The sequence below is a fragment of the Hemicordylus capensis genome, chromosome 6, assembly GCF_027244095.1.
Source record: "Hemicordylus capensis ecotype Gifberg chromosome 6, rHemCap1.1.pri, whole genome shotgun sequence".
Lineage (NCBI taxonomy): Eukaryota > Metazoa > Chordata > Lepidosauria > Squamata > Cordylidae > Hemicordylus > Hemicordylus capensis.
In genome coordinates, this window is record NC_069662.1 from 16,809,689 (window position 1) to 16,826,367 (window position 16,679).

Consider the following 16,679-nt stretch of genomic DNA (forward strand, 5'->3'; position numbering starts at 1 on the left):
CAATACGGATCTGCAAAGTGTGCTTCCATTCTTCCTGTGTTGTGACACCACAGTCCCTGCACTGACAGCAAGGTGCTGTTCACATTTCCGATACCCTACTTCAGATTTTATCTTTTCGATTTAGAGTTATGTTGCAGGTCTGTTGCAGAAAAATAGCTGTATTTTCCTGTTGTAGGAAGTTTGAGATTCTGGGGGTCATTTTCAATACAATCCTGCCAAGCTGAAACATTTTACTGCTGTTCTAGGGTGTAATCGGAAAGCACCCAGGTAGAACTGGATGTGTGCAATTAATTTTGCTCTTGGGGCCTGAGAATCTGCTTTGCATCCAGAAGACCTCAGGTTCACTCCCTGGCATCTCCCAGTAGGGCTGGGAGACACTTCTTAGAGAAGCCACTGCCAGTCAGTGTAGACAATACTGAGCTAAATTGGACCAATGGTCTAACTCGCTGTAAGATGGATTCCCCTGTTTCTCTATTCATTCAGAATGTTTTTCTGGCGTGGATGCTGTGATCTTATATGATGACTCAGGGAGCATCTCTAACCCTGACTTTAAGATCATGAAGAACTTCATTGTGACACTTATAGAGTCTGTGCCTAAAAAGAATGTACAGGTAAGAGCAATGGAAAGATGTCTCTGGGGGCACAGCATGGGGTTGAGACTTATTCACTCCTACAGTGAAGGTGACTGTATGTTGGTTTGTATGCCAATCAAAACCAGGTATTGATTATTAGAACAGCCCAATATTCCACAGTGGAGATTTTTTAATTTCCTGCCAAGTCATAGCCCATATATGATAGATAATTAGTATATTTTCAAGGTTTCTTTCCAAGTTATTAATACCAAATTCTCAATTACCATGTATAAATGTAAGTTAGGGAATTAGAGATATACACAGGATCTCTGCCGCCTTCATAATATTGCTGAAATAGTTCCCGAGTATAAAGATATAGTATAAGGCATTATATTTTGAAGGATCAGGCTTAAGAGCTGAAGAAACTTTATCCGTAATCATAATCGAGCATTTCCTAGTGAACCATGATGTAACACATATTTTTTTCTTTTCCAATTAAATCAAGTTATTAATTTAGCAGCTATTGTTACTCTTTGCATGAAATTGCTTAGTATATATTATTATGACAGAGGAATTCATAACTGTGAATTCCTTTCTGCTCAATGGTGCTGGCTTTAGTATGGTGCCTAACCACTCCTGGCCTCTGGGCTGTTAGTTGTAGGAAAAAATGTTGGAGCTAGGACCCTGGCAGTATCAGCTCTCAGCTGCAATGTCTCATAGTGACCACTGGCGGTGGGCGGGGGGGTTAGAGTCATGGATAAAGGTGCTCCTTCCTCCCTTCTTTGTTCTTCCAGTGTTAGTCTCCATTTTGTCTCTCTAGAGATGGCTGTTTGTTTTGGTCTCTCTCTTCAGCCATGAGCTACAGCTGAAATAAGCTGCAGGCTCGTTCACATTTGTTTGTAACCTTTTTCTTTAAATAAATCCTTGTAGTTCTTCAGTACTAAATAACTGTTTCAAGACCTCTTGCTTTGCTGTTTTCTCACCAAACTAGTTTTGCTTTGCTATTTGGGGACTGAACTGCCATTCTTCCCCTGCAAAAAACAGCCCCCAAGATGATAGAAGTTGACCATTTGTACTTTAACTCTCTGAATCATGGGAGGTTGGCCATAAATTTCAATTGGGTATGATGGGAAGTGTGGCCCAGCCACATCTGGAGAGACTCAGGTTGCCCACCCCTTCTCTAAATTCAACCACTGAAGCCAAGTTCACTTCTTGTGGAATGCTACCAGTTGCCTATTGCACTGGCAGCACCAGAAAAGGGGGGGGGCACAGAAGGAGCAACATCAGGGGCATCGCGAGATTGCTCGTGGCCCTGGGACAAGCCACCAAGGCTTCTGCACGTGCTAGCCACACCCCTCCCTGCATCATCATGACGATGCAGGCAGCAGTGCTCAGGAGGGAGAAAACGGGAACACTCAGCTGGTGAAGAATGCAATTTGCCAGCTGGAGAGGGCACGGGACTGCCATGCATTTGTTCCAAGCGCCAGCCGCGCCCCATTTGTCATGCCATGGTAATGGAGCGGGTAGGGTGGGATGAAGGGGCACCGTGGGAAGGTGAGGGGCCCCCATGGCATCCCCCCCCCAGCCCCTGTGGTCTAGTTACACGTTCCTCCACCACTCCATTATCTCTACCTGCCTGATCAAAATGTATTTGGGAGGGCCAAGCTTTGTCCCACAAGTTAGGCTTCTGACATTCTGACAGCAGCATCTCAGTGGCTTGGAAGGGAACCTCCAAAGATCTCTTTATTTGAATGGTGATCATAAAGAAGATAAATGCTTGAGCATGTATATGAAAAATGTCTTTCCTTCAAATAACCACAAGGGCCCAGCAATGACGTGGGGGCGTGAAACACCCTCCTTGAAGCTTCCACCTCAGAGAAGCCAATCAAAATGAGTGATGATGGATTTAAAAAGAAGAAAAAGAAGAAGGATTTGTGGTGGTGGTGATGGTGGGGAGTTGCATCTCGTGCCTGGGCTATGATGTTGATGGCAACATGGATTTTATTTTTGCTACTAATTATGTGGGTCTGGTTGTGTCTATGCAGTCCCTTGTATGAACATATTTTAATGGCTGCAACCTGCTCTGAGTTCCATCTGGAAGAAAAGAAAAAACCCACATAAGTGAAGGAATTAATAGGCTTGTTTTCATGATTGAAGTACCATAGGATAAATGAAACTTATAGATTCCCAAGCCACATGCACAGAGCGTGGAGTGCTCAGCGAAAAGCCTCCCGATTCCAGATTAGCACCACATCCTATTGGGATTGTCTGACAATCAGATCTTGGACTGATGATCCCAGCTAAATGTTGGTATGATGCGCCACAAAGCTGGGATGGGGAGTTTTCTTTTGCCGACCACACAACGTGGTCCATGGGAAGGCACGCAGCTCAGCGATCTATAGACCCCCCACGTTACTCTGACTGTGAGAGCCACCCAAATAAGTCTCCAGTGTCCCCCAAAGCATGCTGACATTGGTGGCTCAAGACCTCTGTGTGCATGAGGCACAGAGCCAGCCAGCTTGTGCCTACCCTCTTCCCCTTTTTGTTTTAAAGCAGGGGGCAGGAGGGCATCTTGTCACCTTGCTGGTGCCCCAGTAATCTGCTGCCGGAGGTGTCCGTCTCATCTCTCCTCTTGGAAGGACCACCCCTGTATAGTGGCATGTTGAATATATGTGAATCCTTATTTGCCATTTCCCGGGAAAAGAGAAAGGAAAATGTGGTTGCCATCAGTTTTTCTTCTCCTCCCCTCCCTAGTTTGCCGTTGTCCAGTTCTCCAGTCAATCCCAAGTGGTTGTTAACTTTGCTGACTATAGTAAAGCTGGAGGTCAGGTGAAAGACATCATCTTCAGTTTTGCACGTGCCCGTGGGAATACCTACACCCCCAGTGCCATTCGCTATGTGGCGTGAGTACCAGGAAGATGGGTGTGGGGCTGGGGTGAGGCTCCCTTTCACCGGCTGCACCTTCAGACCCGTCCTGTTTGCCATCTCCTGTGCAGGAACTCGGTCTTCACATCCTGGCAAGGCATGCAACCCCAAAGCAAGAAACTCCTCATTGTGCTGACCGATGGGCAATCCAATGACAAAGAAACCACATTTCAAGAAGCCAAAGAGGCCGTGGAGAGAAAAGGCATAATCCGCTATGCCATTGGGGTATGATGTGGAGATGGTAATTCTGGAAACAATAGTCCATGGTGCTGTGGATTACACACAGGGTTTGGGGTCCTGAGTTCCCTTGCTTGAGGCAGGCCTTGAGCTAGGCCTCATTGTCGGGGGAAGGGTGTAGGAGTGGCAGATCTTTAGCCATCTTTTGTCCCTGTCTCCTTGGGTCATCTGTCTCCAACTTGTTCTTGGACGCTCATGCCAAGGGCTTTCTTGCCCCCCCCCACCATTATTGGCGTTCCTCCTGAAACCTCTCACCACAAGCACTACAAAACTCACGTGAGGGCAAACCCTGAATGTCTGTCACGTTCTGTCCTCCACGAGAGCTCCTGGCACTCCTTGACAGTCCAGCAATCCTATTTCCTCATCTACTCCCTGGACCCACCCCTCAGCTCCTACCCAGACCAGTCCGCCATCGGGGCTGTTTCGACTGCCTCTTCCCCAGCCACATCTCCTTGACTACTTGGGTGAGGCTGTACCTGGCCTCTGACCAGCCACAGGAGGCTTTACGCACAGGGCTTCTGCCCCGAATCTCCTTCAGGAGAGTGTGTGTGCGTTCACACACCAACCAAACTTACCCCGAACTCCCTTCGAGATCCTTGGACCCACTCCACACACAAATGGGGCTTTGTGATGCAAATTCTAACTTATCTCGACATATGTCCGGGCTTTTTAAATGCTGGTTTTAAGTTGCTTTTTCTGAAAACGCTGGAGCAAACAGGGAGAGGTGGTGACATAGAATCATTAGCATGATAAGAAGGATACTCTCTTCACAAATGCAGATCTATCTCTGCAGAGAGCTCTCTCTGCCCCTCCCATTGACTAGAAGGAAAATACTGACATCTGCCATGTGTACTTGTTTCAAGAGAGAACTGAGAGCAGAGGGGATGGGCTACTCCCCTCAGTGCCGCGAGTGTAGTTCGAAGTGGCTTCACTCAACATTTACCCTGAAGCCAAGTGCGAATAACCTCCTGAGTAACAGATCCCCCACATAGGGATATGTGTATCTAGTAACAGCACCACATGCAAACACAGACTAGTATTTGGGGCAAGGAAATTAACACCCAGAAACCTGTATTTCACTTCAGAAGAGGAAAGTTTCTAGTTGTTCAGGCTGCAAAGATAGGCTTGGAAGTGCTTATAGAGTACTTGGTAGAAGTTCTGAGGGTGGTTCTTAAGGGTTCTAAGAAGAACTGGCAAAGCTCTGGAGATTATTATAACAAAAATTTGTAAGGAAATCTAGCAGGAGATAATAGGGTGATCTTAGAGCCAAATGAGTCAATCTGTTAACAGAGAGAGAGAGAGAGAGAGAGAGAGAGAGAGAGAGAGAGAGAGAGAGAGAGAGAGATGGAACCCCTGCAGAACCCTGATTTTGGGTCCTTAATCCAAGTCTGACCTTTCCACTAAGTGAATTAGGTAGTTACCTGGGGTGCCAAGTGGGGAGGGGCACAGATGCCCTGGGTCAGGAGGCCTAAATTGGGCCTACCCTGGGCTAGTATTTGCCCCAGGAGGGAAACTCAAATTGTCACCAAAGAGTTCAAGGAAGCCCGTGTGAACTTGGGAGAGTGCTTTAGGATCCACCCAACACTGCTCTGGGGTTTCAGGAAATGAACTTCTCAAGGAATGCCTGATAAGCTTCTGAGGAAGGGAGGTAGCCCCAAACCTGCTACCTGAGGTGATTTCCTCCTCCTCCTCCTCCTGCCTCATGGTAGATCAAGCCCTGCTGTGGGATGCCAGGGATTCTAGGAAGACAGTTTAGAAACCACTAGCATAGATGATAGTTTGGAACAGTGTATAGTATTCTGGTGTCAATTAACCTGTTTGGGAGGTGGAAGGTTCTAGAAGGACATGCGTGGTTCCAGAAGGGGGTAGATATCGCCTGCCCTCCATCCAAAGGGATCTCCCTATTGTGTGTTCCAGGTTGGTCAGTTTTTCCGTACACAAGAAGCAGCTAAAGATGAGTTGCGCAAAATTGCTTCATCAGATGAGAATGTTTTCTCCGTGGACAGCTTTGAGGGACTCCATGCACTTCAGGACCAGCTGAAGGAGAAAATATTCAATATTGAAGGTTTGAAACTGCACCACACTTCTTCCCTCGTGATTCTTCACTTGAGGTCTTTCTAAGCAAATTTTTAAAAATCCAAATTTGCTATGTTAATGCTATGCTCATGTTAATGCTACTCTAGTGTGTGGGATCTTCTGTTCCAGGACAAAACTAGTACGTGTGTTCACAGCATTGTCCCTTTTATACTGGGGGACATGCTGCAAAAGTGGGAATGCGCAACTATTTTATAGCTGCTTTCCTCATATATATACACAAGGAAACCTTATGCAGATTTAACTAAAGGTTTATTCTGCAACAACTCCATTTCCCCCTTCTTCTTTTCCTTTCTGACTCCTCCCTTACACTCTTTACAGGACCACCCCCCTCGCCCCTGGGACAAATGTCCAAACAAACAAACAAACAAACAAACAAACTACAAAGGATTATTGTATAGAATACAACAACCACATGCAAACAATTAAAATGTGCAAGAATGAGAAAAAGAGTGAAATAAAAGCTCCTAGGAAAATCTCCACAGAATTGCAGCCAAGTCATAACGGGGGAAGATACAACCGCAGGGCACTTTCCAGATTAAACCCTACAACAATTTCACTACGGATCTGCTAAGTGTGTTTCCATACTTCCTGTGTTGTGACACTGCAGTTCCATCACTGACAGCAAGATGCTGTTTACATTTCCGATGCCTTATTTAGGATTTTATCTTTGTGTTATAGTGCTACAACATTGCAAGTCTGTTGCAGAAAAATAGCTGTATTTTCCTGTTGTAGGATTTTGAGATTCTGGAGATCGTTTTTAATATGATCTTCCCAAGTCAAAGCAGTTTACCCGAGGAAGTTTTTCATATGGGACTTTTAAAGTCCTTTTACTTGCATCTACTATGGAATGGAGGGGGTGCGTTCACATATCAGCCAGATTTGCCCCTAAGTCCCTGCGAGTTATCGGGGAGAAGTTCACACACAATTTGGGTTTTTCATTGTGCTTTAAGAGTATAGCCCAATTTATATCCAGGATTTAAAAAATCCAGTATTTGTGTCAGTTTTGGGAACAACTTTGAGTTTTCAGTAAACTCCCTGTAAACTTGCAGTAAAGCCTGCTGTGTGTAAAAGTCCCTGCTGTAGCATGTAATCTGGAAACTGCCCAGGAAACTATTTAAGAAAGTGATTAACTAAGGATCAGTAACAATACCTATAGAGCAAGAGACACTTAAAACTGCGCCATATATTCCACGCTGAGCTCTCCCCCTGCCCCGCCTTCTTTCCAAGCTGCATTGGAGGCACAGCAGAAGATGGGAGCGGAATGCTTTGATAAATTGGAAGTTCATGACAAGGAAATTGATATTTGTTTACAAATTTGGACTCGGGAATGGAGGACAGGGGCAGGGTACAGACAACAGAGACAACCAACTGATCAATTTCCACCCCATAGTCGGGACAGAAAATAGCAACAACATGGGTACAAAAAAAGAAACCTGCAAGAATTGCTGTATGCAGACTCTCTCTCTCTCTCTCCCCCCCCTACGCAATTCGGTGGGGAAGCCCACAGAAATAAGTGGAGGCGGGGAAGCCCTCCATCTGGAGGGACCCATAATTGCAATGAAAGCACCACTTTGAAGATAATTGCATTTTCCCAGTGGTTTGACTGTTGTGACTGTTGACCCCCACCCCCGCCCTTCATCCTGATATCTGTTGCGACTGTTGTGACTGTTGACCCCCACCCCTGCCCTTCATCCTGATATCTTCACAACAGAAGCCAGCGTGGTGTGGTTAGAGTGCTGGACTAGGACCGGGGAGACCCAAGTTCAAATCCCCATTCAGCCATAATACTAGCTGGGTGACTCTGGGCCAGTCACGTCTCTCTCAGCCTAACCTACTTCAGAGGGTTGTTGTGAAAGAGAAACTCAAGTATGTAGTATATCAAGTATGTATCTCTAGGTTCCTTGGAGGAAGAGCAGGATATAAATGTAACAACAACAACAACAGAAGCATTTATTACCTGAGTAAAAGATGTTGGTGTTCCCCAAGAATCTGGGCATTCCTTGTACTATAACATGACCATTTGGAAAGGCTGTGTTAATATTGTAGATTCTGAGGCCCCCTTACCCTCCCCACAACTGCTTTATCATTTGCCAGACTTAATCCATTTCTTCTCTGAAAAGGAACATCTGGAGACAATCCTGGCAACATATTTCAGCTAGAACTTTCACAAGGTGGATTCAGCACTCTCATCACCCCAGTGAGTAGGGATATCCATCTATTTAATTTTGCATCTCTGTCTGTTTCTTTTTAGCCTACTTCCCAAAAGGCTTATGAGATCACCCGGCATTCCGTGTGTGTGTCCATGTGTCTGTCCGTCCATGACAGTGCGTCTCCCCCTATCAACTTCACAATGCCTGGACCAATATGAACCAAATCAAGTACAGTTGTAGGAACACATAGAGGAGACCTCAACAGCATAGTTTATGATGATGTCATCCACCTCAATTCAAGATGGCCGACACATAAACGTTTGAGGTGCAAGTGGGCTAACTTGTAAACCACCTAACCTATATAAACCAAATTTGCTACAGCTGTAGGGACACATAGGGATGCCTCAATGGCATAGTTTGTGATGATGTCATTCACCCCAATTCAAGATGGTGGACATGTGAACATTTGAGGCACAATTGGCTAGTTTGTGAACCGCCTAACCAATTTGAACCAAAGATGCTACAGGTATAGGGACACATAGGGATTAATGACATCATCCAACCTGATTCAGGATGGTAGACCCGTGAACTTTTGAGGCGCAAATGGGCTAACTTGTGAACTGCCTAACCAATTTGGACCGAATTTAATCCAGCTGTAGGGATAGTGAAAGGAACGTAGGCAGATTAGTTTTTACTAGAACAACTTATTTCTTTCATTTATGGATTCATGAAAGGCACTCCCCTCATTACTATTGTTTTGTGGGGCATTGGGTTGTATCTTTATTTGTGCTTGTCACAGAATACCTTAAGTGGACTCAGGATGCTCAGTAGGTTGTTTTTCGTAACATCTGGCCTGAAGAAGAAATCTGGAGAGCTTGAAAATTGCTGCACTACTTTGTGACATTTTGATTGGTTCCAGTAAAGGTATTACCCTAGGGGTTCTCTAACTTGGGTCCCCAGACGTTGGACTGCAACTCCCATCATCCCCATGCACAATGACTGAAGCAGTTGTAGTCCAACAACATCGGGGGCCCAGGTTTGAGAACTACTGATACTATTACTACTGTAACAAATACTTGTATACCGCTTTTCGCCAAAGTTCTCCAAACATCTCAGGGGAGCTGCTAACTGAGACCGCCTGCACTACCCTATTGTGACTTTGGGGTTCAATATATACTCATTCGCTCTTCTTTTTGCTTTCCTCCTATCCAGGGACATGTTGTGACTGGAGCTGTTGGGGCTTATAATTGGGCTGGGGGTCTGGTAGAAGAGTCCTTGAGAGGCCCTCCCCAAACCAGGTTCTTGAACATGTCTTCATCCCATGGTGACTTGACGGAATCCTATCTGGGTGAGTGAAACAGGCATCCCTCTTGCTCCACCCTGGGCCCCCCAATATAGTCCTCTGAGCTGCATTTCCCCAACCCAGTCTTCATTGACAATTTTCTGTCTGTGTCTGACAGGTTATGCGGTGGCGCTGGCTCGTCATGGTCAGCGGCAGTTCTATGTAGCCGGGGCACCACGATACAATCACATTGGGAGGGTCGTGGTGTTCGAAAGCTCGAGCAGGCGGTTTGCGGGGTACTTTGGGGGTAAACAGGTAAGAGGGAGAGAAGTGGGGTGTGGATCAACCTCCCATTCTTTCATAGATAGCTACATTGTAAACCACCTTGGAAGTTTCGTTCTAAACTGAAGGGAGGGATGTAATGTTTGGCATCCAGTCTAAGTTACTCAGTGGTACTATTCAGGAGCTACTCTAAAGAATTACTTAATTTCAATAGGATTTCTATAGTGTAATTTAATTAGGATGTCAGCCAAGATATTTTAAATATATAAATAATTTCATTCTTGTCAAGTCCCGGTAGGAATTTGGATAGAAATTTTACCTTAGACACACATGGAGAGGGCAGAAATGGTAGATGTACAAGACTTGTCACTAATTACTGAACAATAAACAGATATTACCTTATTAACCTCTAATCCCTATAACCTGTTTGTTTGTTTACATCTATTTCCCATTCTTCCTCCAAGGAGCCCAGCATGGTGTACGTGATTATGTTTATCCTCACAACAACCCTGTGAGGTAGGTTAGACTGAGGCAGAAGTGACTAACTCAGAGTCACCTGGTGAGTTTCATGGCTGAGTGTGGATTTGAATTTAGGCCTCCCCAGATTAGGACTGGGGATGCCTAAATTCAAATCCCCACTCAGCCAAGACTCAAATCCAACACTCTAATCGCTATACCCCCAACATTATGTTTGGCTTTGACCTTAGCTCAGGGATTCTTACCCTTTTTGCACCTACAGACAACCCCACCTCCAAATCCTCACATATTGCCCATGGACCTTCACCCCTTTTATATATTTTCATAAAGTTTCAGTAAAAATTGCAGTGGAGGTAGGTGGATGGCTGGGTGAATATTCAAGATAGTTCATTTGAGTCTGGTGTCTCTTTTCAACTGTGAACAGTGATGGTAAAATTAAAATGCAAGGAAAATAAAGGCTGGGATGTCCCATATTTGATTATCAATGACGTTTGGGGGGAGCTACCTATAAATCTTTAAATTTCCATGAACCCCAGGTTAAGAACCTCTGCTCTAGTAAATTCTAATTGCATTGAAATGCTCCTGTCAGTCACAAGCAGCTCTTCATTAACATTTTCAAAGGGCTAGATAGAGCATCACACACTGTTCTTGCCACCTCTTTCTTTGCTTCCCTTCCAATGTACCTAGTCATCTATCTGCCCACTCGTGCACTCTGCCTGTCTGTCTTGGGCTTCTGAAGAGCCACAAACCTGATTACTTATGGTGATTAAGAACTGCCTCCAGGGAGTTATTCGCACATGGCTTCATGCCATGGAGTATCTGAAGAGCAAATCTGCTTCACAGTAGATTCACAGATGTTTAATCCAGGGGATTAAAATTAATTCAGGCTTCACATAGGGTCGGCTCTTCTCCGCAAGCCCTGCAGTTCTTTTTCCTGTGAGCTCCCATAGCTTGCTCCGGGTTTTTTCTCTCCAACCAATCACATCACAGAGGAGGAGGCGAGAGAGCTTTTTTGTTGTTGTTGTTAGTTTGACAGCTGGTTATGAAAGACTGGCATGACAAGTTGCCAAGCAGCCAGATCAAACAACATAACGCTTAACCCAACCCTGCTGAATTTGACCCAAATCTTTTCTGATTTTTATAATGAACTTGCCTTTGTGACTGCCTTCACCCAGACCATTTAAGAGGCAGGGAAGTGTAAAGTAGAAATCATTGCTTTTTCTCTGTCATGAAGAAAAATGCAGCTGATGAAATCAGCTCAGACACAAAGGGCTTAGGTTACATCTTGTGTTTAATTTAGGAATTTCCCCTTCTGGACTCCCTCCACAGAATTGCATCAATCTGCCACAACCATTCCTCCCATCCTCAGGGCTTGCAATTGCAAATTGCTCAAAGAGCACACCAGACAGAGCTGTCAAATTCTCCTTTGCTGACACCTGGGTGGATTTATGGAAGTCCACCCAGCAAACAAAAAAGAAAGAAAGAGTGAGTTTGGAAAGAAGTCAAATTATCGGCAATGGCCCCTACACACATCACAGAGAAACTTCGGGGTATAACAGAAGCCTCGAGTGTTTTGTTTTGTTTTTAAAGCAGCTGGAAATAGAGGATTTTTTTTAAAGCCGGACGTAATTCGGGCTAAGTCAGAATGTGCAGCCATGATTCAGGGGAAAACAGAGTCCTGTCTGTACTGGTCCCTGATAGCCCGCAGCGACTTTGGGGTAAATGTAGCTAATATGTGGACTGGCACACTCGATTCCAGAGTAGATTTGAACTAAAAGCCATGTGTGTAAAGCTCCCAGGAGATTAAACAAGGAGTTTCTACCCACTGGAAGAGAAGATTTATTTATTTATCTCCTCTTCTTCAGACCATGGGTATATGCTACTACATTGTTGTGGGCTACAAACGTTGTAGATTTATTTGCAATTCCATCTATCCATCCAGTGCTTAATTTCTAGAAAGAGAAATGCCATTACTGAAGTCTGCCTGAAAGGCCGTGTGGAGCAGTGGTTAGAGTGTTGGACTAGGACCAAGGAAACACAGGTTCAAATCCTCACTCAGCCAAAAAACCCACTGGGCAACCTCGGGTTAGTCAGTCTCTGTCAGCTTTGTCTGCCTCACTAAGCTGTTATAAGAATAAAATGAAGAGTTGGGGTGTGAACAATGGATGAAACCCTGAGCTTCTTGGAGGAAGGTCAGAATAAAAATATAATTGGTTAACAAAATAAATATCTGGAAACAATACGTTCTAATGTAGAAGCCCATTCTTCTAATCCCTGATATGTAAGGACCTCTTGGAGGGAAATGCACTTTGTCCCTGCTCAGGGAAACTTTCAGTCTGGGCGCCAGATGTTGTTGGAGTACAATTCCCATCATCCCCAAAGGCTGGGTACCCCTGTATTAGGACTAAGTGCGAAGAACTCCCAAGAAAGGGGTTTTATAGTTTACCCCCCCCCCCAATTTTTTTTTTTTTTTAAAATAATAATGTTGCCTGATTGGGGTTTTTTGTATAGAGTGTGCATGGCAACTGTTGCCAAGCACTAGGACCCTAGTTATGGTTTCTAGGGGGCGTGGCTAGATTTGCCTGCAGGAGTTCTGAGGCTCCGCTTACAGAACCCCGGCAGGAGAAAAAAGTTCAGTTGGGAGTTAACTGACAATGAATGAAGAAGCAACTGACAGTTTGGAAACTAGATATGAAAGGACTCACCAGGAAAATAATGGATTAAATAAATAAAAAGGCTGGAGTTAAGGAAAGGAACTGGTGGAAGGAAAGCAGATGTTGTTGAACTACAGCTCCTATCATGGAGGAGTAGAACTGCACCTCTTACAACTCCTCTCAAACTTGGGTCCCCAGATGTGGTTGAACTACAACTTCCATCATACCCAGTCACAATGGCTGCAGATGATGGGAGTTTTAGTTCAACAACATCAGGGGACCCAAGTCTGAGAACCCTTGCTGTAAACGGTTGGTTGGTTAATTAATTAAATTAAATTAAACAAATATATTTATACCGCCCACTACCGGAGTCTCTAGGCAGTTTACTTTATCTTGTAGGTTTTGTATTTATTTAAAAGGATTCCCTTCTGGAGAAATAATGCATTCTCTGTCCCTTCTGAGTGACTGGACTTTATTGGTGTAACTTCCATGCCTATAGTGTTTACCATCTTCGAAGAGCAATAGTGAAGAGAGAGAAAAACACCATCGTGAAGGTTTTAGTAAATAAACTGTGGCCGTATTTCAAGCAAGGAGAAAGGCAGATTTGGTTGCTGGGGTGCAGAGCAGCAGAACCATCATACTAAGTTATCTTGAAACTGAAAGCGGATAGGAGTTCTAGGCAGCTTTGCCACAGATTAAGCTCTGTCAATCTGATGTCTGTCCTTCCTTCTGCCACCCCCCGCCGCTGCAACACACACACACAGTGTGTTTCTTTTTAATTTCAGGTGGGTTCTAACTTTGGTGCTGAACTCTGCTCTGTGGACCTAAATGCGGATGGAAATACCGACCTAATTCTGATCGGAGCACCCCTTTATTACAGTGGGACTCAAGGTGGCCTGGTTGAGGTCTGCTCAATCAGCAACATGGTGAGCCTGGGGAAGGGAGTGGAGAAGCAATAAACCTTTTGCTTTCATCTTGTAAAACTGATGCCCCATCCACTCATCCCTCTTCATCTTCCAGAAGCATTTAAAAGGCTTGTCTCTTCACTTCCTCATATTGTTGCCTTCCTTTACTACTTTTGTTGTGTCTTTTGGGGCCACAGTTCATGAGTTAGATCAGGGGTTCCCAACCTCGGGGCTCCAGATGTTGTTAGACTACAACTCCCATCATCTCCAGTCTCAATGGCCTATGGCTGAGAATGATGGGAGTTGTAGTCCAACATCTGGGGACCAAAAGTTGGGAACCCCTGGATTAGCTTAGTGCATTCAAAATGTTTTAAAGATCTGTTAATTCTGTTTGCTAAGTGACTTATTTGTCAACAACCTGAGGGGAAGGAGGATGAGGGTATTGAAAGGGGAATACCTGGGGGTGCAGTAGGATTTAAAGAAGGAACTCTGTCAGTGTTGTTTAATGGGGAGGGGGGCAAACTGAGGCTCTACAACTGTTGTTGGACTACAATACCCATAATCCCCAGCTGCATTGTGGCTGGAGATTATGTCATCCAAAAACAGATTGGCCACCCTTGTGGGTACAGAGCAGTTTTGTGTTTAAGTTTTATTTTGATACTACTACTATAGATACTTATATACTATACTTCAACCCAAATTCTCAAAGTGGTTTACATAGAAAAATAAATAATACATAAATAAGATGGTGTCCTGTCCCTAAAGGGCTCATAAGCTTAAAAATAAAAATAAAAATGTTAAGGTTACTATGCCAGCTTCTGCCAGTTTTTTGGTTATCAGCAGGCTGAACATTTTTGGTTTTGTGCTCTATTTGACCACTATTAACCTTATTTAAGACTGATTTACTTTATCAAACAAGGGTTGCTACTCTTTAGAACAGTTACTTGCTGTAGAGAGAGAATCTCTTTTTCTTCTGTATAGACTGTATCCTTGAGCGTATCTTCTATAGTATCCTATTTTCACTTGTTTTATTGGTTTCTGATATTAGCTTACTTGTGACCTACTGGTTTTGTTCAGCTGATTTTTTGGTCAGTTTTTATGCGGTCTTGATTGTTTATGTTAACATTTTTAATTCTGGTATTTCTGATGATGTTAATTTTTTTTTATATATTTTAAATTGTATGTTTGTATTTTATAAACCTCTGCGGAAGAGGTTCGTACCTCAGAACACATTCGGAGCTTTCCGAGCAATAAACCATTGTTGCATCATTCCTCCTTTTTTCACCCTATTATATAGCAATAACTTCATAAGAGGGTAGGGAAGGAAGAAGGGATTCTTGTTGCATTTGTTAAAGCTTCTTATTAAATATTTAATAAGGCAACTATTTTAACATTAGTTCTCAGTTCCTGATGCCAGGGACATCTCTGGGTTATCCTTTCCCACCAGCTCCAAGCAGGACAGATACTGTGAAAAAACAAACAGAAAGTGCCCGCCCACTTGGGGCTGCAGAGGATAACCCCGCCCCAGTTCTTTCTGTCCTCGCTTCAGCTCCAGCAGCAGATTTTCTTCTCTCCTGGTCTTTCTCGAATTTGACTCTCTCTTTTGCCTCTTAACTGTACTTTTCTGTCAGCTTTTTCCTTCTTTACCTTGTTGTGTGTGTTCCCTAACTAAAAAAAAAAAATTGTTAGTCTTCTCCTTACCTCTCCTCCCCCCTTCCCCCTCCTTCAGCTCCTCATTTCATGGGCAGCCCTATTAGGGCAAGAATCGTCTTGGTGCCCAGAGGCTGCAATCAGGACCGTTTTGGTCCGGGGCTTTCCAGGGCTTTTCACGCCCCGGCTCCGACGCGACCGAGCTTGCCGCTCTGCTCTCCAGAACCGGGGCATTCCTGCAGGCGGGAGATCTCTACACTCCCCAGCTGCTCAGCATCAAACGCAAGGTCAGAGGAGCGAGGGAAAGACATCGGGCAGTTAAAGAAGCTCCGTTTGCTTAGTTTAGCTGCGGCGACGGTGACGGCTGCCTTGGAGCCGCCCGCACCGGTCGCTCCCGGGTACGCGGCGTGTCTCCTGCCTTCGGGCCGCGAGACACGTGCTTCATCGCCATATCGAGTCCTCGTGGCCCCTCGGAAGTCTTATTGACACAGCAAGCTCGCCTCAGTAAGAGTGGGAAGGAGGATAAAATGGCGACGGAACTCGAAAAGGCGCGAAAGCAGCCGGCGGCCATTTTGAAGTCATCGCAGCAGGCCCCTCCGAAGCCTTCCCTGCAGCAACAAGAGCAGGTTGAGGTACCAGGCGAATCGGTAGGGGGCGGGGGAGATGTGGGCCCCAGCCATGGCGTTACTATCTCTATTCCCCAAGCGGTACCCCCAGAATGGCAAGCCTGGTTCAAGAATGCGATTGTGGACACCATTTATCAAATAAGGCCACCCCGTAAGGCGGGAAAGTCTAAGAAACGGAGGAAGCGGGACCCCTCCCCCTCGGAGTCAGACTCCTCCAGCGAATGCTCCCCCTCTCCCCCCAGGAAGGCCAAAAAGAAGATTAAGCACCTTAATCCTAAAAAACCTGTGGATAAGGGCAGTGATGCACACTCCTCTGAGTTGTCAGACCAGGGATCAGGGGTCCCTAACCCACGAAATCCCAGGCCTATTAGAACCCCTATCAGTAACGAGCCTAAGAGCCCGCTCCCTGGGGGGGAGGACGCTGACCCCACAGAACCTATGCCCCAGGACCCCATGGATCCTGATAGAGAGGAGGCAGAGTGGTCAGGGGGAGACGATAACGACACATCTGCAGTGTCTCAAAGGCTCTTTGTGGCTGATGATTTTAATCCACTGATGAATAAGATTTTAAAGACTATTGGCCTTCAGCAGTCGAATAATCAAGAACCATCTAATGAAAAGGGCGATTGGGTGTTCCCCAGGGCCACCCCTAAAGAAATTTTATTGCCATTTCCCTCTCTTTTCACAGATGTAGTCAAACAAGAATGGAAGTTACCTGCAGCCAACAGAAAGCCTTTAGCTATCTCTAACCGCTTTTATGCTTTCCAGGCTGAGGTGACTGAATTGCTCAAGACTCCTACAACAGATGCCCCGATAGTTCAG

At 45.1% G+C, this 16,679-nt stretch overlaps 1 protein-coding gene and 1 long non-coding RNA gene across 4 annotated transcripts in view; one reads left to right on the top strand and one right to left on the bottom strand.

Moving 5' to 3' along the window:
- LOC128329820 (integrin alpha-X-like) overlaps positions 1–16,679 on the top strand; it is a 66,821-nt gene that overhangs the window by 17,916 nt on the left and 32,226 nt on the right. For all 3 annotated transcript variants that reach the window (XM_053261566.1, XM_053261568.1, XM_053261567.1), the window contains exons 6-13: positions 484–611; positions 3,327–3,475; positions 3,569–3,722; positions 5,652–5,799; positions 7,952–8,028; positions 9,194–9,329; positions 9,442–9,578; positions 13,462–13,602. In XM_053261566.1, the coding sequence (XP_053117541.1) occupies positions 484–611; positions 3,327–3,475; positions 3,569–3,722; positions 5,652–5,799; positions 7,952–8,028; positions 9,194–9,329; positions 9,442–9,578; positions 13,462–13,602 (1,070 nt within the window). The remainder of the gene's footprint in view (positions 1–483; positions 612–3,326; positions 3,476–3,568; positions 3,723–5,651; positions 5,800–7,951; positions 8,029–9,193; positions 9,330–9,441; positions 9,579–13,461; positions 13,603–16,679) is intronic.
- Positions 1–16,679, bottom strand: part of LOC128329825 (uncharacterized) — a 30,335-nt gene that overhangs the window by 1,283 nt on the left and 12,373 nt on the right. The window contains exon 2 of the long non-coding RNA XR_008309809.1: positions 5,549–5,771. This is a non-coding gene — a long non-coding RNA (uncharacterized LOC128329825). The remainder of the gene's footprint in view (positions 1–5,548; positions 5,772–16,679) is intronic.